Raw genomic sequence first — 25,217 nt, forward strand, 5'->3', positions numbered from 1 at the left:
TTCTTCAAAGTAGCAACCTTTTGCTGTGATTACTGCTTTGCACACACTCTGCATTTTCTTGATTAACTTCAAGAGGTAGTCACCTGATTTGGTTTTCACTTCATAGGTGTGCCCTGTCAGGTTAATAAGTGGGATTTCTTGCCTTATAAATAGTCATGAAAATAAAGAAAACCCACTGAATTAAAAGGTGTGTCCAAACTTTTGGTCTCTACTGTATGTCACACCCCTACTTTCCGGGATTCCCCCTCTGTCCCAGCATCCTCTGTTTTGCTTTTAAGAAACAGCTACTGAGAGCTCCAGACATTTCTGCAGACAGCCTCCTTCATGACGTTACATTTTCCATCCAGGAGTTTGTAGCCATTTAACAGTTTTTTCAGGTAATTGGTGAAGAATCGTACAAATGTACATAATTCCTGATATACATTTAGGATAAACGTTCCTCAAAATTATAAACCAGATAGTGGAAGCAGACTGAAGAGAAATATAAACATTGCTGTCCCCATTGCATTTCTGTGTAAAACACGGCAACAAACTTCTGACCAATCAGACAACACTTTGCACTCTGTTGTAGATCGACCCGTGCCTGGTGTTGAGTTTGGCAGGCAAATGGCTCTCTGTGAACAGAATGCTCACAGAGAGCATTTTGCTTGATCAATTTTCATCACAAGTCAGCATCAATGAAAGCCAATTTGGACATTCAGATGAAGTATGTTGGGGCCACAAGAGCTTAGCCAGTTTTGGTTGAACAAGAATATTTAATCAAAAGGAAATATGCTTGTTGTTTATGGTTTTCATTGTATCCTTTTCCTTACACCTCCTCAGGTGTACTCCCAGAATGTCAACTCCAAAGGTGTTAAACCGTACTCAGGTGAGACCCAGAACCTTCCAGAACCTCTGCATCTCTGCTCCCTGGCCTCTGGTGTGAGCTCCGCCATGCAGCATCCCACTTCCAACCCTCTGGACAACTGGCCGCACAATGGCAGAAGTGCCGTCTCACCACTGGAGAACCAAGCCCCTGCTACCTCTACCTCCACCTCTGGCCAACCACAAGCTCCAGAGGATTCCAGCAGACATTTTGCTCCACCATGGCAACACCAGGACTGCAATTATGCAAGCCTAAATGCATTTGACTTCCATTTTGCTAACCATAATGCTGCCATCACCTCTGCAACGCTGCCTCCACCTCGAAGGAGCAGACTGCAGGCCTCTTCACGTGCTCACAGCGATGCACTCTACCACCAGGCTCTGTCAGACTGGTACTACAGCCAAGCAGAGACAGCAGAACACATTTCCCCCCGACATGTAAGTGTATCTCAGGACTATCTAGCCGAACCGCACCTGGGTTCGGCACCCAGGCCCAGATTTATACCCAGCCCTCCGACCTTTGCAGAACACCACAGAAGAGAAACTTTCCTTCATCATCAGCGAGCAGCAGGTGCTGTGCATGACTCCTACTGGCAAGGAGACTGCGGCGCTGGATTGGGTACTGCTAGCAACTCATGCTCAGAGAGTCTGTTGGCAGCCTATGCTGAATATGAGCACAATTATGGGCGCTCCGTGGAAACACTGGCAGAGGCCTCGGCTCTGGTCTCACAACATTATGAACAGACTTCACCAAATTCCCACATGACATGTAAAAGAGAACAGAAGAAGCAGAAGGCTCCAGAAGGACATGAACATAAAACTACAGTGTTGGCTTCCCCCACCGTGTCACTCGGCCACATGCAGTCAGCTCAGCAGGTGGCGGAGCCCCAAACAAGACGGCTGGAAGAAGAGGAAGTGGTGGACTACAGAAGCTACAGCCCCTCATTTTACCACAAAGAGGGCCATCTCCTCCAGCAGGCCCACTCTTTCAGAGAGCCTGCTTACAGTGGCCCTCACCTCAACTGGGGGTCTGGCACCAGAAGAGAGAGTGCCTTTTCCTGTCTCCAGTCTACTCCTGCACCTCGGACTTTAGAGGAGAAGACGAAGCAGCTAAGAGATGACAGAGAGGTCATCTCCTCTGTTTCCCCAGTTCAAGAGGTAGTCCTGAGGCAAAGGCCCCTTTTTACCTGTCAGACACCCTTTCAGGCTAACTCCACTCCCACCGTATCACCGGAAGCATCTGGTTGGATCCCTGCAGCCAGAACAATTCCTGTCCCTCAAGAAACTGGGTCCAGCCGCAGCGTTAATAGTAGCCTTGCCCATGCCTTTAATTCCCTCTCCTCCATTCCCTTCATAGGTTAGTACGTTTTTCTCTGTCGCAAGCAACACACAGCTTTCCATAATGCATGCAGAAGAATCTTCAAAATGTCCCAGATCATACTTTTGGTCTGTATAGTACATAGTATCTCTGGTCAGGTTTATGTACTGTATTGTCTTGTGGCATCATCAGTCTTCAACAGCAGAAATGCTGTTTGTTGCTGAAGAACTCTTTATTATTTTTCACCCTAATTACAGTTCTGTAAATATCTAACCTCCACATTCTTTTTCAGCTTTTTAGGGAGCCTTAAATGTTTCAGATCAACAAACAAATGTTAATACCAGACAAAAATAACCTGAGTAAAGTAAGCTAATTTCTTTAAATCCAATAATTTATTGAAGCTGCAACTTTTATAAAAATATATTTTTTATGGTTACTAACACCGTCATATCTTTATATACAGTATGAGACAGATAATCTGTCTCCTCTCTGTGGTCCTACTGCTGCCTGCAAAAATACTCAGCTTGGTCAGAAACAACCAGTCAGAGCCGGGAGGAGAGCATTAGCATGGTCTGTCACACTCTTGTTTGCTGTGCAGAGAAATAATTCAGTTACAGCAAAACTGTTTATCCACCATCATGGGGGGGCCATGTTAATTAGTCTGAGCATTCATGGTAGGCTCCGTTGTGGAGAAGAACATGTAGTGAAGCAGAGAGCAAAGGGAAGGGAGTGGGCAACACATAAACAAGGGTGATTGACAGCATTAAGGCCTTATTCCTGGCTCTGATTTGTTGTCTGTGACTGAGCAGTGAATTTTTGCCGGTGGCAGTTCGACTACAGGGAGGAGGCAGAGGAGTAAATGTTTTTTTTTCACAGATTATGAGTCTCATATTATACTCTCAGGAAAAAAAAAACAGTTTGAAAAAACTTTAAGTAGAAAAGCTATGACAACCAACCTGGACATAATGTAAAGGAGTACTACCATGGATACTATGGATACCATGATACCATATTGATTTGGTTTCTAGTCAGTTTGTTCTTGGAGTAATCTTGGTTGGGAAGGTTCACCGCTGTTCCATGTTGTCTTTCTTTCTATTAATATTTAACACCTTAGATCAGGGGTGCCCAAAGTCAGTCCTCGAGGGCCGGCATCCTGCACGTATTAGTTCTCTCCATGATAGTACCAACAACCTTTTCAGCATGTCAATGTTCTTCTTAGACCTTCTAACGAGCCATCATTTGATCCAGGTGCGTTAAACCAGGGAGAGAACTAAAACATGCAGGATGCCGGCCCTCGAGGACCGACTTTGGGCACCCCTGCCTTAGATGGAGTAGCTTGTCAGCAAATAAGCAATTTCCCCTTGGGGATCAATAAAGTAGATTCTGTTCTCTATTCTATTCTATTTCTATAGACAATTGTTGTTACTGTTTTCATTTGAGTCCCAAAGCCATAGCATAGGCTTTGCAAAATCGTTTCAGACTGATATTTGTCAGCTTTTCTCGTCAGTTCTTATATTTCTTTAGATTTGCGGACGATGTGTTACTTTTTGGGATCCTTGTTTTTGTCAAACATCTTGTACTTAATATATTTTTTATTGTTCTCCTTTTACATGTCTGGTAGCAGTGTGTGAAATTACTTTCAGCTTTTCAAACAATATGGTTATCAAACTTGTTCACAATTTAACTATAAAACATTTCCCTTTCCCAACTGCCCAGAGTGTTTTGAATATTTAAGTTTTCCCTTCTAAATAAAATGTACAAACTACACTCTGTATTTACTCAGGTTATTTTGTTAAATACTAAAATGTCTTTACTTATCGGAAAGATTTAACTTTAACACAAATCAAAAACAAAAAAATATGTATAAGAGTTAATATTTTTTCACAGCACCGTATAATTATTCCATTCCCCTTTACCTATGCTATATCAATTGCATAATATCCTTGAATCTTACCATGTGTTGTGCATGTGCACTAAAAAATCAGCACCTACAGAGGTAGAGGCCCACACAGTGAACGTTGTTAGAAACAGAACGTCTGTGGAGGCAGGAAGAGTTTCTGCTCTTCCTGTCTTTGTTTGTTTGTTTGCTTTGCTGTCTTAACTGAAGCTGTAGCTTTAAAGAAGGAGGAATGACTGAGTGAACTATCATGCTGCTCACACCAGAAAACTAAACAACGGAAGGTGACCGTTTAAATCTAAGTAGGTGTCAAGATGCAGCCATCTTGACAAACAAACAGGATATGCAGAATCATCAGTTTCTCTCTGCCACCAACTGATTCTGTCATCAGGCAATAAAAAATGCTCAGTTTCTAACAGTTGTTTAAATAGTTCATGATCTTAACATGTTAGCAGGTTAATGCACCTCCTAACACAAGTAAGTGTTTCTTTGTACAAATCTGGTACAAATAAGAAACTGCTGCCAACAACCTCTGCTTTTTTCATGTCTCTGCTCTGTCTTCTCAAACCCCAGTTGCTCGTGGCAGACGGCCTCTTTTACTGAGACACAAAGAAATGGGTTTCCAGTGAGATGGATCAGAAACTGAAGCAAACTGAAGAAGAAAACACAGAAATAACTAATGACACACAGAATGACCCAACACAGGCTTACTGTTTATTCACTTTGAAAGTCTTCCTGTTCTGAAGCTATGCTTAACTTTTAGGGATGATTTCTGCTTCCGTAGAAGCTTGCCTTCATAGAAATGAACCAAAACCCACATGTGTGTTTTCTGAGTCTGTGTGTTCTGTGTGTGATTGTTCTCCTGTGACCCCATGTTGTTCACCTGTAATGATGGCCTTCCAGATTATCCTGTCAGTCCCAGTGTTGACCACCAAGCCAGCAGGCTTGGTCCCAGTGTGTCGGCTGACTCTGTTGTGTCCAGCGGGACTGGGGTCACCTTCACCTCTGTGGCCCCGTCCTCCGTCTCCCCCCCTGTCCGACTTCACTCTCAGGACTTCAGTGAGTCCTACTGACCCTCTAAAGAAATGTCATCCTGTTATTAACTTCGGGTTAGCAGAATAAAAACACAATCAGGTTTCTAGTACAGATGGTCCAATTCATCCCCACATCAAAAAACACCTCACTGATCAGACTTCTGATAACACTTTAATACACTTATATAAATTAGTGTTTTAATTGTTCTTTCAAAGTATCACGACTTCCGGTTGGACAGCAAGATCGAGTAGACGCTTTTTCCGAAGCTCCCACCTCGAACATTACTACTCTATTAATTTTCACTTCGTGTCTGTTAATCCAATAGTAACTATAAGGTTACACTGGAACCCCGACCAGTTAGTCAAACGATGACCAGCAGAACAAAAAAAGAAGAGCAGAAAAAAGACGAGGGAAACATAATGGCTGTTCTAACGGCTACGCTAGCCGAGCACAAGAAATCCCTCTCAGCGGAGTTCAATGCGGCGTTTTCTAAACTCGAAACAAAACTGGAGCGCTTTGAATCTACCATTGCCACCCACCACCAGCGTATTTCATCACTGGAGAATGTGGCCACTACCATGAGCGATGACATACAGGCAATTCAAGCTGAGCTAGCTACGGTGACCGGAGAGAACAACAGGCTGAAAGCTAACTAATTGACTTGGAAAGTAGGAGCCGCCACAACAACGCCAGGTTGGTGGGACTCCCTGAAGGCATAGAAGGATCGCATTCGACAACATTTTTTTCCCAACTACTTCTGGAGGTCTTCGGGGAAGATGTGTTGAAGAAGGCTCCAGAGCTGGATCGAGCACCGGATGCTAACGGCGAAACCGGGCCCCGGTGAGAAACCCAGAGCCGTGATCGTGTGTTTCCACAACTATCTAATCAGGGAGCTCGTTACACGCAAAGCCAGAGAGTTACGAGGCAAGTTGAAATACAAAGGTACCCTGTTTCACATTTTTGAAGATTACTGCCCAGAGGTCTTACAGCAGCGCTCAGCTTACCACGGGATCATGAAAGAACTGTATGATCGAGGGCTCAACCCTGCTTTGCGCTACCCAGCCAAACTATTCATCATGACCAAGAATGGGAGTCGAAGGTTCCTGGCTTTACCTGAGGACGCCAAGCGCTATATTGGCTCTACTCATCCACCCAACTCTAGCCCGCCAGGGGAATAATTGTTAGCTGGATCCGAGCGTGTTTTTTTTGTTTGTTTTTTTTTTCTCTGTGGTATTAATCTAGCCATCTGCAGAACTCAGACGATTCTTCATAGCTTGTTTGATGCAAAGCTGTCTCTAAAAATTCTATACTTTATTATTATTACTATTCCGAACAACCTATACAATTAAAATTAACCCTGGACCTGATTACTTTTATATACACTGGGCTGTAATGCCAGTCTGTGTGACCAATGGACTAGTAATTTAGGGCCAGCACATCTATCTTGAGGTGTCTTAGGCTATTATGTGATTTTACTCAGTAACGGAGTTTTTCAGAAGTTCTTCTACAGTTATATTGGTTGAATTTGTGGTTGTCGGGTTTGAGCTGGTTGTCTTCTGACAAGTGACCACTCTTAATTTTGGGAGGAGGAAAATGTTAGTCTAAAATGAGGGAAGTCTTGCAGAGGATAGAAGATACCCTGCTGTGTGATGGACACGTGAATGTTTGTTTTTGCTTTAAAGGGGGTCGGGGTATAGATGCATGTGTTGTTAGTCGTGGTATAGATGTGAGTGAGTGTGTGTGTGTGTGTTTTTTCTTTTTTCTCTTTTTCTTTTTGTCTCCTCTTACAGTTGTCGGCCAACAATATGCCAAGTACCAGTCTCCTCTCAGCCAACTTTGGACTGCCACACAGCAATGTGTACACCTCTTGTGGAATAGTAAGGTATGACCAGCACAGGTAATAATTTGAGGGTGGTTTCGTGGAACGTGAGAGGTTTGGGAAATACCACTAAGATTGCTAAAGTTATGGCTCATTTGCAGCAACTTAAAGGGGACATATTCTTCTTACAAGAAACACACCTTCGTAACAGAGAAATAATGCGACTTAAAAGAAGCTGGATTAGCCTTGTATTTCATTCTAGATTCAATGCCAAGGCTCGAGGAACAGCCATACTTATTCGTAATAATGTTATGTTTGAACAACACAAAATAATAGCGGACACGGAGGGCCGTTTCATAATTGTGTTCGGCAAGTTGCAAAACTCTCTGGCCATACTAGCTTGTGTCTACGGTCCAAATTGGGATGACGACACCTTTGTGTCTAGACTCTTTTCGTCTATGCCTGACATTGGAAAATATTATTTAATTTTAGGGGGAGACTTTAACATGATCCAGGATGCCCTTTTGGACAGATCCTCAAAAAAAAACTATCTCATTATCTAATGCTGCTAAAAGTCTTAATGTTTATAAAACTGAGTTGGGACTGGTGGATCCGTGGAGACATGGGAACCCGGTACTTAAGCAGTTTTCCTTCTTTTCCCATGTCCACCGTACCTATACACGCATAGATTTTTTCCTTCTTGATGTCAGACTGCTTTCTAAAGTAAAAGCCTGTGATTATCACACTATAGCTATATCCGACCACTCGCCAGTCTCCTTAGATTTAGAATTACTCTGTCAGTCTCGCGGTTTCAAATTTTGGAGATTTAATTCTATACTGTTTACAGAGGAGGATTATAAACAGTTTTTAAAAAATCAGCTTTCACTTTACTTTGATCTTAATGATTCACCAGATGTATCGAGAAGCACCCTTTGGGAAGCCTCAAAAGCGTATATAAGAGGTCAGCTCATTAGCTTTACTTCTAATTTGACAAGGAAGAGGTTACGTTACACCAATGACTTACTGAACCAGATTAAAGAGGTGGATTCTAAATATGCAGCCAACCCGGATCCTGACCTTTACAATGAACGTGTAAAACTTCAAACCGATTTCAATCTGACTACTTCTACGAATACTCTAATTCAACTAACCAAGACAAGGCAGCGCTTTTTTGAATCTGGCGACAAAGCGGGGAAGCTTTCCAAGCGCGAGCTCAGGCAACCTCCAAATTAATCCCATTCATCAAATCAGCTACAGGGGAGATACTTTCTGATCCTAAGAAGATAAATGATAGATTTGCATCATTTTATTCAGAACTGTATACCTCCCTACCCCCTCCTTTGTCACATGATATACTTAATGATATCAACTTTCCAAAGATAGATGGTGAATTGGGGGGAGGTCTGGGTGGGCCCATCACTATAATGGAGGTGCAAGAATCTATCAAGTCCTTAAATTTGGGCAAATCCCCTGGCCCTGATGGTTTCTCTTCAGAATATTATAAGGCCAATGGGGATCGTTTGGCGCCAGTATTGACAGATGTGTATAATGAGGCCTTCTCAAACAAACGCCTGCCTAGCACCCTATCAGAGGCTACAATATCGCTGATCCTTAAGAATGATAAAGACCCCTCACTGTGTAGTAGCTATCGACCTATTTCCCTCCTAGACGTAGATTTGAAGATTTTATCTAAAATTCTTGCAACCCGCCTCCAGCGAGTACTTCCCCTCATTATTTCATTAGATCAGACAGGCTTTATGACTGGGCGACAGTCATTCCATAACACCAGACGTCTTCTAAATATCATTCATACGCCAGGCACCCTATCACCTGAAATAATTGTATCTCTTGACTCCGAGAAGGCTTTTGACCGGGTCGAATGGGGTTTTTTATATAAAGTAATGGAAAGATTTGGCTTTGATAATAATTTTATCCTTTGGGTTAAGCTGTTGTACTCATCACCGGTGGCCTCGATTAAAACAAATGACTTGGTGTCTTCACCTTTTCTTCTTGGAAGGGGCACTAGGCAAGGATGCCCTCTGTCTCCCTTGCTATTTGCTATCGCAATAGAACCTCTGGCCATCTGGTTGCGTTCCGAGGAGGGCTTTAAGGGTATTCTGAGATCTGGTGTAACCCATAAGGTGTCCCTTTATGCGGATGACCTGCTCTTATACATTTCCGATCCTCATGCATCCCTTCCAGTGCTCTTTAACATTCTAGAACAATATAGCAAGCTTTCTGGTAACAAGCTCAACTACCAGAAAAGCCAATTATTTCCCTCGAACTCTCTGGCAAGGAACCTTCCACATTCAATCTCACCCTTTAAATGGGCAGAAGCAGGGTTTCGTTATTTAGGGATATTTGTCTGTTCTATATCTAACTTGATGAATAAGAATTTTTCACCGTTACTAGAGAACATGGAGAAAGATTTCAACAGATGGTCCCTATTACCATTATCTTTGTTGGGACTGGTGAACCTGGTTAAAATGGTCATTTTACCCAAATTTTTCTACCTTTTCCAACATGTTCCTATACTAATTACAAAGACCTTTTTTGACAAGTTGGATAGGAAAATATCTCAATTCTTATGGCTTAAAAGACCTGCCAGACTTCGTAAATCAGTGTTACAGTCCCCAACTTATGAGGGTGGACTTGCTCTTCCCAACTTCAGGCAGTACTACTGGGCAGCTAATATACAGAAACTATTATATTGGGGGTGTGATGCTGAGGCTTCACCTGCCTAGGTGCAGATTGAAAGGGCATCTAGCCGTTATTCGTTGACCTCTCTGCTTTGCTCTCAGCTCCCCTTTCCCTTCTCCCTGGTAGAGGATAATCCCATAGTTAAGTCGACATTAAGGATCTGGAGCCAATTCAGGAAACAGTTTGGCCTGCATGGACCCTCGATACAAACTCCTTTAGCCAAAAATTGTAACTTCATGCCTTCAGTTATTGATTCAGTTTTTAACTCGTGGCATGACAGAGGGGTCAAGACTGTAAAGGATCTTTATGACAACAATACCTTTTCATCCTTCGCTGAACTTTCATCTAAATTCCAGCTGCCCAATTCTCATCTTTTTCGATTCTTTCAGGCCAGGGATAATGTTAAAAAGGTGTTTCCGCACTTTCCTAATCGACCCCCTGAAACACTTTTAGATACTCTCCTGCAATTAGACCCACAACGGAAAAAATGTATTTCATTTGTATATAATTCTATTAATAATAATAACACCTCAAGACTTACAGCGCTTGTTAAAACAGCGTGGGAGGGGGAGCTGGGTGCTGAAGTGGAGGGGGAGCAGTGGGAGGCGGCCAAGAATCTAATTCACAAGTCCTCAATTTGTGCTCGGCATGTTTTAATACAGTGCAAAATATTTTATAAAGTACATTATACAAACGCAAAATTAGCAAAGATTTACCCATCAGTCAGCGACATTTGCAATAGGTGCGGACAATCGCCAGCTAACCATACCCACATGTTTTGGGCGTGCCCAAAGCTAATCGGGTATTGGAGTAACATTTTTAAAACACTAAGTCAAGCATATAATCAGACAATCCTCCCCAATCCATTATCGGCTATATTTGGCATCCCTCCAGACCTGGGCCTTTCACGTTCTTCGAAACAGGCCCTAGCCTTCACCACCCTTCTGGCTCGAAGACTTATTCTACTTAGATGGAAACTAAACGTCCCCCCGTCTCATGACCACTGGGTCAGAGAAGTTCTTTACAACCTGAAACTGGAAAAACTCAGATTTTCACTTAAGGGTTCCACCAGTACATTTATGGAGACTTGGAGACCTTTCCTATCTGTAGTGGGTACCGTGACTTTACTAGCTGATTCAGAAGGAAATTAAATTATCTGTAGGCCTTCTCATCGATATCCAATTCTTTTGTTTTTAACCGACATATATTCTTTGTCTTATAATTTATTTATTTTTATTTTATTTTTCTCTTTGTATATTTGTGTAATTTACTAGTACGAACATAAAAATATATATTCATTTATTTACTTAGCATCAGTATTATTTTTTCTTTATTTCTTTTTCTGCCTCCTTTGGAATGTGGATGGATGGATGTGTGTGTATGTCGTGTTGCTAGAAGCTGTTGCAGGGACTGGATCTCTGCTGGCTGTTTGTCTTGTGCTTAGACCTGGACGGGGTGGGTTGGGTTCTGGGAGAAATCAGCTTGAACTTCCTCTTCTCTCTATCTATAACTACCGTGTTTTTATTGTACTAATGTTTGATGTATGTCAAGCTGTAAAATTCAATAAAGAAAGTTTGAGAAAAAAAAAAAATCACAATATGAATCTGATAGTAATCCAGAGAATGAATATGGATAATGTGTCTTGTGCATGGCTAGTATCAGAAAGCAGATACGTCTTTTATAAGACTTATAAAAGTTGGATCATTTACTCTTGACTTATTAACTACTTTTAATGGTTATGCAAGAAAATGCATCAGGTACATTAATTAAAACTTTCTTGTTCAATCTCAAATCCATCAAAAAGAATCTGAAGGGTAAATTCCCCTTATACAAAAGCACTGAGAGGAACATATAAACTCCACCCTATTTTTAGAATTGCATATTAATGTGCAATATGCACAGTGTTTTCTGCATAGGATTTCATTGCATCTACTCATAAAAAAGAATCAATTGATGTATTAGTAAACATTCTAATACATTTGACTGAATGTTACAGAGCAAAGATCATTCAGATTATATCCCTTAACTGTTAATATTTTGTCTATCACCATATAGAGAAACACAAGAGGATATTATATCACAGGTATAGTGTAAGGATGTCAAAAAATGTACCCAATGACTATTTTAGAAAACAAATAATAAGCAGACATACGGAACAAATGCCATATTTAAAAACAGTCAGTAAAGGAAACTTGGTTAGTTTTGAAATAAAACTTTAAACGTAATAGATGGACTAGATATAAACCAGATGCCAAATTGCAAAGGTGGCCAGAATTAGGAGTCCTCTGGCTTCTGAACATGAGATACTTCAATATGAATATTATTTAAACAGGTGTTGCCTGTTTAAATAATAATGGTAGTGTTGCTGTTGCTCATTTTGGTCTCTTCAGTCAGAACAGCTTGTATTTTACATTCTACACATACTGTATATCTGTTTACAAAATTCATATTTTGGTACATTTTAGTACCCTTCAAATCAGAAATCGATGCTGCGCAGGCTACTAGGTAGTTTACTACGTAAAGTACAATGGAGAGAAAATAGCCTCAAAATACTTGTGCGTGTGTAATACTGGATTTGTAATCCATGTAAGCATCTTTGTGTGTAACTTCGGATAGTTGTATCAGTGAAACATAATATCTACTGCAGTGTACGCAGAGCATGACAAGAACAAAGAACGGCTCTCACTGAGGCTCTAGTCCTGAAGAGTCTTCTCAGTGAAGAGTCATTCAGAAGAATTGAATCTTTTGTGAATGTCACATTACTATATTGCAGACTTTGGTCACAGCGTTGTCCCATATAAGTGACATATCAGTCAACACCTCCGCACAATAATTCAGCATAGTGAATGACAGCTTTTTTCATACAATTTGTCCCTGCACAGCTAGCTTTGCTAACATTACGTCAACTGAGCTTACCTTTCTTTGAGCTTCTTTTCTAAGTGACTATAAAAGTCAGACGTAGTCCCCACCGTCTGTGAAAGCGAAGATTTCTTATGATTTATTTAGCAGGATTCTGTTACTGATGATTAGACAGACATCTGCCGCTCAGAGAAAACCACTGTGCATGTCTTGTCTTGGAGTACCGCGAGCGAGATAAAGCTGGAGGCGATGGGTGGAGAGTTCGATACTTCTAACAGAAACGCGTAATTAGTAAGTCACGTTATTGCTTAGATTTGAATCGGAATGTTTTGCATCCAGTGAAAACAAAGATATTAAGAAATAAACTGGACAATGTGCTGGCAATTTAGTGACATTTCAGTTGTGATCTTGACCGGTCTTGGAATAAAATCCCGAGTCCTCAGCGCCCAAGACAGAGACCAAATGTGGCCGAGTCCGAGATGAGACGGAGACCATCAAAAAGTGGTCTCGAGACCAAGTCCAGTCTCGAGTACAACATTACCTAAAAAAATTAAATACGTACGCACAAGTTGCCTGATACACACAGGCAAAACCGCATTTACTCACACATAAGGTTACAAGTGCAAAAGGTTTTTAAGACTCAGTTCACTCTTCCAACAGCCTCAGATTTGTTCGCAAGTACAGTAGTGCGTTTAAATGCTGGTGGAAAACTGGAACTGGGTCATCTAATTTTTGTTCAGAGGCTATTGTTTTCATCCTCTGAATGTTTGTCACTGTGCTTTTGCCGAAGTGGCAAAGACGTTACTTCGTTGGTAAATGGAATACCTCAGCACTTTATAATAGTCCAAAATTATTTGTAGACATATTGTGTATTTTTGAGTTGCACAGATCTGATTACATGTTTAAAAAACGATCACTAAGTGGTGGAATGGTTTGATGGCTGGAAAAGCAGGCTGTCATACAAGAAGCAGCACGGCGCATCACTTTGCTCTTCCCTCAGAACTAGAAGTTGTAATTGTGTGTGTGCTTTTATTTTGAATTCCTTTTTTTATATATATTTGTGTGTGCATTTGACCACATATCTACAAGTACCCAGAGTTACGCACATTTTTTTAATGGTTTACAAATCATGTTTCACAGATATAACTATCCAAAGTTACACACAAAGATGTTTACACAGATTACAAAATCCAGTATTACACACACACACAGGTATCTTGAGACTATTTTCTCTCCATAAAGTACTGGGTAGTCTACTATGTAAAGTACTAGGTGGTCGTCTACACAGGCTACAATACAAAAATCAAATCAAATTTTATTTGTATAGCACATTTCAGCAGCAAGGCATTTCAAAGTGCTTTACATCATATCAAACACAGAAACACAATACAACATAGAATCAACAACCAAAACACGACATTAAGTCAGGTTCCATCAATAAATTTGTAATTGATTACGTTTCAAATACAATCCTAAACAGGTGGATTTTTAGTTGAGTTTGCATCCATATAAGGTTTACCTGTTACACTCCTACTGTGTTATATGGAACAAAATACCTATTGCTATTTTTATTCCCACTCACGCTCACAATCACACAGTTTAAAACGATGTAGACAGCATTTTAATGGACTTCTGGCACAAGGCTCCGTACACCTCTTTCACGGAATTTCAAGCAGGGACTCTGCCGTCCCTCATGGATTTTTGTGCAATTCTATGGTACTGTTAGTGTCTAGAATTTACAGGGTTTGATACAAGCTTCTTCATAGGCTATATTTCGCAGACAACTCTACCAAATGGAAATGCTTGCAGGCAGCATAGAGACCATAAAAGTCGCTGTAAAAAAATTAGTTGCAGCTGTGTTCTTGACTGGCCTTGAGAAAAAAATTTCTAATGTCTAGCACAGCCAGGACAAGATGGAGTAAAAAAGTAGTCAGGACAAAGACTTTAAAAAGGACACCGGTCTAGAATACTGCAACTAGAGTTTTGTGTGTCAGCCACCAATCCATCGACGCTACCATTGCTGTGTCATCAGAACCGATAGAGATTCTAAGGCATGTGGAAAAAGTAGAGGTGGCGGTTTGATAATCTACGTTAACAACCGTTGGTGTGTCCTGGGCCATGTCACAGTCAAGGCAGAGTTGTGTTGCCCTAATCTAGAGGTGTTGGCTGTCAGCCTGCATCTCTACAAACTTCCCCAGGAGTCCAGTCATGTGATCTCCATCTGTGTTGACATCCCTCCTAGGGTGGAACCAGCTGCTGTCTGTGAAAGGTTACATTGTGTCAATGCGCAACTTCGGTTGCAACATCCTGAAGTCCTCATAATATCTGGAGATTTTAATCATGTCACCCTGAATTCCATTCAGCCTGCTTTTCACCAGGTTGTGAGCTGTCCCACCACAAAAAACAGGATAATTGATTATCCAGCATAAAAGGCTGTTGCCCTTCCCCCACTGGGCAAGTCAGATCACAACCTGGTGTACAGACAGCCCCAGTACACCCCCTTGTCCAAAGGCAGGGTGTTTCCAATCGCTCCATCAGAAGATGGACTCCTGTTTACTGTTGTTGAGAACGTCATCTCTTCTGCCATCATCTGCTGGGGCAGCAGCATCAGAGCCAAGAACTAAAACAGCTCAATAGCCTGACAAAAGAAGGCTGGTTCTTTTCTCGGGATGACTGTGAAACCTCTGGAGATGGTCATGCAAAGAAGGATTCTTCATAGGATCAAGAAAATTATGGACAATTCTGACCATCCTCTTCACGAGACTATCTTGGGAAGGCAGTGCATCTTCAGTTAGATTCTTCAGATTCAGTGCAGTACAGACTGGTGAAGAAGACCTTTCCTGCCAACAGCCATCACCATCTTCAATAACTATTTGAAGAATCTAAATTAATGAGTTACAACATTTAATTTCCCTTTGGGATTAATAAAGTATTTTTGAATTTGGATTTGAATTTGAATAACTTTTTCAATAGGTATAGCTACCTATCTAGGTATTATGCTACACCCACCACCATCACTACACCTACTCTGCCCCAGTGCTCTCCTCCAATGCATTCTCCTCCTTGCCAGCAGGTGCAGTCATTCCACCACCATGGCTCCCTCCCCTCAATTCTATCCCAAACCAGCGCCCTGACCCAACCTCCTCCCTCAAGGCAACTTAGTATCCCCTCTTCATCCTCTCTCTCTCCACACAGCCTCCTCCATGCTTTACAACTGATCAGATGAGGGCAGAATTGAGGAAGCTTCTACCCCAAAAAGCTGCAGGACAGAGTATCCCCTCAGATTCTCAAGATCTGTGTTGTCGAGATTGGGGAGCCATTACAACAAGTCTTCAACTTAACCCCCAACTTGGAAGCATGCTGACATTCAGGGACAGGAATGTTGCATGATGTCTTCCAAAGAAGAACAGGCCCAGCGAGCTGAATGACATCAAACTGGTGGCACACGTCACATCAGAGGACTCTGGAGAGGCTCTTCCTCAACCACCTCAGAATGCACGTAAAGCACGTTGAAAACCCCTAGCAGTTTGCCTACTGGGAAGAAGTTGGAGGGGAGGATGCCATCATCTACCTCCTACATCGAGCCCACTCGCAAGGGAAATAGCAAAGTCACAATTCTCTGCCTGAATTTTTCGAGTGCCTTTAATACAATCCAGCCCTCGGCACTTCAGGAAAAAAACTTACCAGAATGAGAGTGGACTCCTGCCTGGTCACCTGGATTTCCAGCTACAGACAGACCATAGTAGTCAAGATGAATAACATTACATCTGAAACTGTGGTCTGCAACACTGGAGCCCCTCAGGGGGTGGTGCTGTCACCCATCCTCTTCAACCTGTACATTTCAGACTTGTGTTACGTCTCTGAATCGTGTCCAGATGTATGCCGATGACACTGCCATCATGGGGTGCATCAAAGACAAGGTGAGGGACTTTGTTGTCTAGTGCCATAGAAACGGCCTGCAGCTGAACACATCCAAGATGAAGGAAGTGGTTATTGACTTCAGGACCAGTTCGGATAGGAGGGGAGGAGGCGGAGGTTGTGCAGACCTATAGATATCTTGGTCTGTGGCTGGACAACAAGCTGGACTCGATGAGCAACACAAAGCAGCTCTATAAGAAGGTCCAGGATGTACTACCTGAGGAGGCTGAGATCCTTTAACATCTGTGGAAAGCTGCTGGGGTTGTTTTACCAGTGTGTTGTTGCCAGCATTTTGTTATACGCTGTGGTGTGCTGGTGTGACAGGATCTCTAAGGCAGACCATTCCAAGCTGGAGAAATAAATCAGATGTGCTGTCTCAGAGGTTGGCACACTCACTGAACCAACCTCTGAGTTCAGTGGCTGGCTACCACTCTACCTCTGGCAACAGTGGCAGAGAGAAGAACATTGCAGAAACTCAAGGCTGTTATGGACAATGCTAAAACCCTCTGCACACTGCCATCAGCAGCCAAGAAATCAGGTTCAGTAGGGGACTGCTTCTTCCAAAGTGCAGGACCAACAGACTTTTGTCCCTCGTGCAATTAAACTCTTCAACTCCTTACTGAAGGTTGGAAGGAGGGCTAACAGGAGTGTAACAGAAACAGAGAATCTATAGTATTGGTCTATTAATGTATTTAAAAAAACAAACAAAAAAAAGATTTATTTGATGAGTGGGTGCTGTGTGGGAGACAGGAACTGCAATTTCCCTGAGGGAAAATCCTAAAGGGATTAATAAAGTATCTGTCATTGTTTCCCTCCTGTTCTCTCCTTTATCAACTCTACACTGATTCAAGCACTGCAGAGGTAATATGAATGCTTTTCCATATCTATTTGGAAAACAGAAAGGAGCAAAACATTCAACTTTTCAAACCCTTTGTTAACCCTGTAAACAGATGCCTAGATTCAGGAGTTTACTTAAATATTCTTGGCAGGGTAAAACTCAAGGTTCCAATATATTCAGAGTTTTAACCGACCTAAGTAAAGTTTATCACAATGACATCGCCGTTATAAGCATTGATAATCTCAGGAGTCCTTGAAATGGAACAATAGTTGTCTAATCTAATGTCATCCGGAGGCTTTTTCAGCAGAGTGGTCAGAATAGGGAAATGTTTATTTGTGTATGAATAATGACATTCAAGGTCAGTTTCTTTATGCTACAATAATTATCTACTGAACAAAGCTGTTAGGAAAAATTAAACTGATCTGAAGTGAACATTTGTATTCCTAAAGTAATCTACTACAAATTAAATGAAAATTGGAACATTTTAATTAAAATGAATTTAACTGAAATAATTTTGAGGGTTTTTTTTCTTGGAAAACATTCAGAGATGACGGTTGATGTGAACAGGTTCCATATTATTTGTCCTTGTTACTGGTGTTGCATAAATAAACTCAACTGTATTTTTTTATCCGTAGGAAGCTTTAAAAGTCGCCGCTCCTCTTACTTGCTGGCCATCACCACTGAGCGATCCAAGTCCTGCGATGAAGGACTCAACACTTACAGGGATGAGAGCCGAGTCTTCTCGTGAGTTACAAACTTAAAAGCCAAAAGTATTTGCTCACCCATCCAAATGATCAGAAGCAGGTGTTCCAATCACTTCCAGGGCCACAGGTGTATAAAATTAAGCACCTAGGCATGCAGACTGTTTCTACAAACATTTGTGAAAGAATGGGTCGCTCTCAGGAGCTCAGTGAATTCCAGTGTGGAACTGTGACAGGAAGTGCAACAAATCCAGTGGTGAAATTTCCTCGCTCCTTAATATTCCACAGCCAACTGTCAGCTGTATTATAAGAAAATGTAGGTGTTTGGGAACGACAGCAACTCAGTCAGAAAGTGGTAGGCCACGTAAACTGACGGAGCGGGGACGAGGCACATAGTGCAAAGAGGTCACCAACTGTCTGCAGTCAATCACTACAGACCTCCAAACTTCATGTGGCAGATTAGTTCTAGAACAGTGCACAGAGCTTCATGGAATGGGTTTCCATGTTGGAGCAACTCCATTGAAGCCATACATCACCAAATGCAATGTAAAACTTTGGCTGCAGTGGTGTAAAGCACGCCACCACTGGACTATAGAGCAGTGGAGGTGCATTCCCTGGAGTGACGAATCTGGCAATCTGTTTTACGAGTCTGGGTTTGGTGGTTGCCAGGAGAATGGTACTTTTCTGACTGCATTTTGCCAAGTGAAAGGTTTGGTGGAGGGAGGATTATGGTGTGGCGTTGTTCTTCAGGAGCTGGGCTTTTCCCTTTGTTCCAACGAAATGAACTCTGAATGCTTCAGCATACCAAGACATTTTGGACATTTCCATGCTCCCAACTTTGTGGAAACAGTTTGGAACTGGCCCCTTCCTCATCCAACATGACTGTACCAGTGCACAAAGCAAGGTCCATAAAGATATGGATGGCAGAGTCTGGTGTGGATAAATTTGACTGCCTGTCAAGTTGAGTCCAGACCTTAACTCGATAGAACACCTTTGAGATGAACTACAGTGGAGACTGAGAGCCAGGCCTTCTCGTCCAACATCAGTATGTGATCTCACAAATGCGCTTCTGGAAGAATGGTAAAAAATCCCCATAAACACACTCCTAAACCTTGTGGACATCCTTCCCAGAAGAGTTAAAGCTGCTCTAGCTGCAAAGGGTGGACCAACGTCATATTGAACCCTATGGATCAGGAATGGGATGTCACTTAAGCTCATATGAGTCAAGGCAGGTGAACGAATATTTTTGGCAATGTAGTGTATATGTCATAATATTCCCATTATATTACATGAAAAATGTATATAATTTAGATGTTACATAATAAGTTTTAATTAAAGCAGGGAAAGGGAAAGCAAGCAAACTCCAAAAAGAACTACTAATGAAAATTTAACTGGTTACTGACCTTCAACACTGGTCTCTCACATTCAATTTAATACTTACCGTATTTTCTGCACTATAAGGCGCACCTAAAAACCTTCAATTTTCTCAAAAGCCGAGAGTGCGCCTTATTATCCGGTGCGCCTTACATATGGACCAATATTGAGCCACAACAGGTCTCGCAACTACGGTAACTAACCGCCCACTTCATAGAAGAAGAAGACCCCTTAGAAGAAGAAGCGCGCGGTGCACGCTGGGTTTTGTGTAAAGACCCCAAAATGGCTCCTATTAAGAGACACGCTTACGACGCAGAGTTTAAGCTCAAGGCGATCAGTCACGCAGTAGAACAGGGGAATAGAGCAGCAGCGAGAGAATTTAACATAAACGAGTCAATGGTGCGGAAGTGGATATACTGTATATTGTGATTGCACTAACGTTTGATTTACCGTAACAGTATCAGACTGTTTTTTACGTGTTTATTGAATCGAGGAAAAGTTTCCCTCCACTATATTCTCCTCCTTGTTGTTAAAAGATAAACTGTGTCACGAAAATACCACGTCACTTACTTTACCTCGGGGAAAATAATAAAACAGCTGTTTATTCATTTTGGGAATGAACAGAGTTGTCAGAACGCTGGTTTGTAATCTATTAATAAAGTTTGACTGACCTATCTGACTATTTTGTTGACATTCCCTTTAGCGCAGTTCCATCTAATGGATGCATAACGTAACCCCAGCCTCTACTGTAGCGTCTATTCTATGCGCCTTATAATGCGGTGCGCCTTATAGTGTGGAAAATACGGTATTTACAAATATCTCAGCACAAAGTAACGAAGCAAATTGGAATTTTAAATTCATAAGTGGCTCCTAAACTCTGTGAACATCAGGCCATGAATTTACTGGCTTCAAAATTAGAACATGTATAATCAACACTTGGATTTAAGTTAGAGAACTAAAACCAGAGGAAGCTTACCTATGCTGTAGGGGTTATCATAACTTTAACTTTATTCAGGAACCATGAAAAACATTTCAATACCAAAGGGTGATGATAAACCATTTTACATGACACAGACCTGATCTCTGTGGTACTTTAAGTTCTTACCTTCACCGTGAAACTTAAGGATAAATAGTTTAGGTGAACTTTATTTTATTTTGTACTGATTTATGCTTAATTCAAAGTGTTTTTGTCTTTTATCTGTCAAACAGTAAATTACCAAAGAGAGTCAAGAGCTTTTTCACTGATGGGGTGAGTTATTGTAACCACATGTAATAACCAGGCTGGATGACAACATGAAAAACTCTTAACCTCTTATCTGTAATGTTAAGTCTTTGAACAGTTTGCGAGCCCAGGAGGACCCCCGCTCGAAGCGCCACTCCACATCAGAGCTGGGTATCATCACCTTTAGTGACGTCCGGAAGGAGGGCTGGCTACACTACAAACAGGTCCTCACAGAGAAGGGAAAGGTAAGGGGTCTGTGTATTTTCAGGCAGTTCGTTTTTTCATTTGAAATAAAAAATTAAAAAACAAAAATAGATTAGTTTTTTCGTTTATTAAACCAAAATCGGAAATCGGATAACGCCTCAGCTTGGCTCGTTATCCAATTTCCCATTTAGTGCACAAAACGAAAATGGAAAAAACGGATAACGAGCACTGAATTTCGATTTTCGTGATTTCATTTTTGACAAGTGGTCTGACCCGGAAGTTCTCTCTGCCCCGCACACTGTGTAGAGACCCGTTTTTGTACACTTGTCCAAAGCAACATGCAATTAATTTGATCATGAAACCTTCACACAGAAAGCCTTATACTCTGACTTTTTGTATATGAAGCTGATGGCTTCTAAATGCAGCTTCCAATTCAGTAAATGGCTGAAAGGCTAGTACGCCCAATTTTTACCAACCTTTTTTTTTCTCCGAAGAGTTTTTGCGGCGCTAGTGGCTCGTATTTTTTCAACAGTAGGCAGACAGGAAGGAGGGTGAGGAAAGGGGGGAAGACATGTGGCAAAGGTCGTCGGGACCGGGAGTCGAACCCGCGACCTCCGCGTCGAGGACTAAGGCCTCCAAACGTGGGGCGTGCTAACCCCCTGCGCCACCACGGCACGCCCCAATTTTTACCAACCTTTAATCTGCTCTGGTTTCAAACGACGCTCAAACCGTGACCAAAACATTCTGCCAGTCATTCAAACCCTATAGTGTAAGTTTTTCCTTTCTGAATAGCATTAGCATACCAATTATAATCCGTTATGTCATGAACAAGCATGCAGAAAAGGCTGATTATCCAAAATATACAAGAAAGATTTAGCTATTTCCACCAGGTAGGAAATGTTTGAAATAATGTGCCAATTAGATTATTAAAAGTGTAACTAAATAAATGTTTGCCTGCGGAAGAGGATTTGGGCCACATAAAAAAGGTAATCATTCTGACTTTAATCTCAGAATTTGGACTTTAATCTAAAAAAAATAATCTTGCGCATCAGTTGGTGTTAGAAAAATATCATAGGCCACTTATCCTCTTCTGTGGTTTACCACCTTATCAGTCTCAACTGACTAAACATAATGAACAACTTTTGAATTGATGCTTTCCATTATTCCTTCACTCTGAATTTATAAGCAAGAAACATTAAAATAATTATTTCATATTTAATTTGTATTGACATGTATGTAGCCAGAGCTTTAAACTCAAATCTTATAAAATAAACAGGGACAAAATGTTTTCATAAAAGTGCATTTATTACAGTAACATACAGTACAAACAGATATTCAGCCCATGTTCAGGAAATCATGACAAAATATGCCTATAATTTAAGGCCTGGAGCCGCCTGGCCCCGTTAGTGGAGCTACGCTGCTCCGAAAACTCTGGAGCACATTTCAAAGAAGCCTAATTTTGGATTAACTAAGTGGATAGATGAAGCTATGAGGGCTACTTTCTAGCCTAAAAACGTCTTAAAAACAGCTTTTTGTGACAAATTAATAGTGTACTTAACTCTATTTACTGCTCCTGGTGGTGTAGTGCAATGGCAGCCATCTTGCTGGTCCGGAGACGGGACAGGTATGACTGCAGGCTGATGTGGAAAATCCTGCCCTTGCGCTCTGGCTTTTCAAAATAAAAAAATTCAACTAAACAGTCAGACTAACCATTTTTCTCGGTGGCTAGATGTCCGGTGTTATTTGTTTCTCACAGGAGAATTACTTAAACTGACTTGCGGTTAGTAGTATGGTTAGAAAATACTGCTAGCTTGTCTGTTTGCAGCCTGTGTAATGTCTGTGTGTGATGCGGCCCCCGTGAAGGCCAGACAGAGAATTTCCGGGTCAGACCGCTTGTCAAAAATGAAATCATGAAAATTGAAATTGAGCGCTTGTTATCCATTTTTTTCCATTTTCATTTTGTGCACTAAATGGGAAATCATATAACGAGCTGAGCTGAGCCGTTATCCGATTTCCAATTTTGATTAAATAAACAAAAAACAAATCTATTTTTGTTTGTTCATTTTTCATTTCAAACGAAAAAACGAACTGCCTGAAAATACACGGACCGGTTCGTTATCCAACTTTCCATTTAGTGCACTAAACGGAAATGGAAAAAAATGGATGACGAGTGCTGAATTTCGGTTTTCATGATTTCATTTTTGGTAAGTGGTTTGATTCGGAAGTTCTCTCTGTCTCTGTCTCAAAGTGTGATATGAAGAGGTTAATGTGTTTGTAAGTTATATGTTCTGTTTGATACATGTATCAGAATGTAATATTCTTCTCTGGAGAGTTCGATACTTCTGAAGATATGTTCTTCTAAACTTTGCCCAGTGTTTTCTTCCAATTCCAGTTGCTAATATTCCCTTCCTCATGGATTTTTTAATTTGTAAATTCATATTTTTGTGTGTGTGTGTGTGAAATATATTCTTCCTGTTAGAAAAATTATCTAAGTTCATTTACTTGTGAGTTTATTTGAAGGGTTATGTTTTCATATTATTATTCTGTTTGTTGTTTACTTGACTTCTCTCTTTTGTAATACACTATTAACTATTTTTAGGATGTTTGCCTGGAGGCTAAAAACGTTTGCACATTCCTGTGTTGTCAGCTTCCTGTGGGGCTGGTTGGTTGCGGTCAGCCTCATGCCCTTGTAAGGGCATGTCCACAGAAGGTTCCAGAATATCCTGTAGTAAAGGTCATTTGTCAATTCTTTGTGTGACTGTGTGAAAAAGCCCAACCTCCTTCCTTGTAAACATAATAAAAGGCAGTGGGGACAAAAGAGCAGACGGAGTTGATCACAGACAGTGTTTGACGGCGGTTCTCCGCGTCTGCTTTCTGCTCCCCTCTTCTGCAGAAAAGTAATTTGTGTCTCTGGTTGATTCTTTGCAGGTTAGGACCTAAAATAAACCTATCACTTCCCTTTGATTGGCTTCTTATGTGCAGTGTGAACTTTTTAAAATTTATTTTTATTGTTTTATGCAGGCAGCTCTTCAGAAGAAGAGGCCACAGCTCCAGGTTGAGATGCACCTTAACAGAATCTCCCAGTATTCCTCTTTCTCCTCCTGACATCGTCTTCTTCACTGTCTCCTCATCTTTTATATACTTTTATATACTTTGGCACATTATTTAAAAAAATGTCCTGCTTAGTAGATTTGGGAAATAGGATATATGGAAAGGATTTATAAGCAAGAAACATTAAAGAATTATTTCATATTATATTTTTATGAACCATTTTGTAAATTTTTATCACTTACAAAATGTCTACTTTCTAGACACTTACTAAACTTATTTTCTCTTATTATCATCAGATTATAAACTCATATCTTACAAAATAAACAGGAATAAAATGTATTCATAAAAAATTATTTATTAGTATAACAAACATGCAGATATTCAGCCCATGTTCGAGGAATTATGAAAAAATATTCCTATAATTAAGTATATAAAAGATGAGGAGACAATGAAGAAGACGATGTCAGGAAGAGGAAGAGGATCACTGGGAGATTCTGAGAAGCTGCATCTCAACCTGGAGCTGTGGCCTCTCCTCCTGAAGAGCCGCCTGTCTGAAACAATAAAAAATAAATAATTACAAAAAAGTTCACACTGCACGTAAGAAGCCAATCGAAGGGAAGAATATATTTCACAAACACAAATATTTTTCTTAATATAAATTTACAAACAAAAACAATTCGGAGGAAGGGAATATTAGTAGTTGGTATTGGAAGAAAACACTGCAGCAAACTTTAGAAGATAATATCTTCAGAAGTATCAAAATCTTCAGAGAAAAATATTATATTCTGATACATGTATCAAAAGGCACATATAGAAACACATGAAACACTTCATATCACACTTGGAGCCGCTACGAACAGATAACAGGCAGCGGAAAATGACAGTGTGACATGCCGAGATCGGTTATTGGGGAAGACACACTCCACCCACCCACTGACCCTGGAGTCGCCTGGCCCCTTCAGGGGAGCTACGCTGCTCCAAAAACTCCAGAGCACATTTCAAAGAAGCCTAATTTTGGATAAACTAAGTGCATTGATGAAGATAAAAAAGTCTTAAAACAACTTTCCGTGACAAATTAATGGTGTACTTACTTCTATTTACCACTGCTGCTGGTGCAGTGCAATGGAGGCCATCTTGCCCAGGTCCGGAGACGAGGAAGGTATCAAAGACAAATGTCTATGGGAGGTACAGCTGCAGACTAGTGTGGAAAGTAACGCCTCCGTGCTCTGGCCTTTCAAAATAAAAAACTAAGCTAAAAACTCAGGGTAACCAATTTTCTCGTTTGACCAGATGTCCAGTATTTGTTTTTCCAGGAGTATTACTTAAACTGACTTGCAGTTGGCAGAGAATACTACTGTAGCACTATGATGTGGCATAAATACTGTAAGTGCTACCATAAAATAGGAAGTCGTGGGTT

General features: G+C 41.0%; 1 protein-coding gene across 8 annotated transcripts in view; it reads left to right on the forward strand.

Annotated features, from left to right (window-relative positions):
- Positions 1-25,217, forward strand: part of LOC116727346 (rho GTPase-activating protein 23-like) — a 119,388-nt gene that overhangs the window by 64,563 nt on the left and 29,608 nt on the right. For 7 of the 8 annotated variants that reach the window (XR_004340789.1, XM_032574735.1, XM_032574734.1 and 4 more), the window contains exons 7-11: positions 823-2,221; positions 4,983-5,138; positions 17,884-17,992; positions 20,533-20,572; positions 20,653-20,790. Coding sequence is in view for 7 of the 8 variants with exons in the window: in XM_032574735.1 (XP_032430626.1) it covers positions 823-2,221; positions 4,983-5,138; positions 17,884-17,992; positions 20,533-20,572; positions 20,653-20,790 (1,842 nt within the window). In the remaining variant the exon portion in view is untranslated. The remainder of the gene's footprint in view (positions 1-822; positions 2,222-4,982; positions 5,139-17,883; positions 17,993-20,532; positions 20,573-20,652; positions 20,791-25,217) is intronic. The other variant, XM_032574733.1, reaches the window with a different exon arrangement.

Source organism: Xiphophorus hellerii, chromosome 10, assembly GCF_003331165.1.
Source record: "Xiphophorus hellerii strain 12219 chromosome 10, Xiphophorus_hellerii-4.1, whole genome shotgun sequence".
NCBI classification, from domain to species: domain Eukaryota; kingdom Metazoa; phylum Chordata; class Actinopteri; order Cyprinodontiformes; family Poeciliidae; genus Xiphophorus; species Xiphophorus hellerii.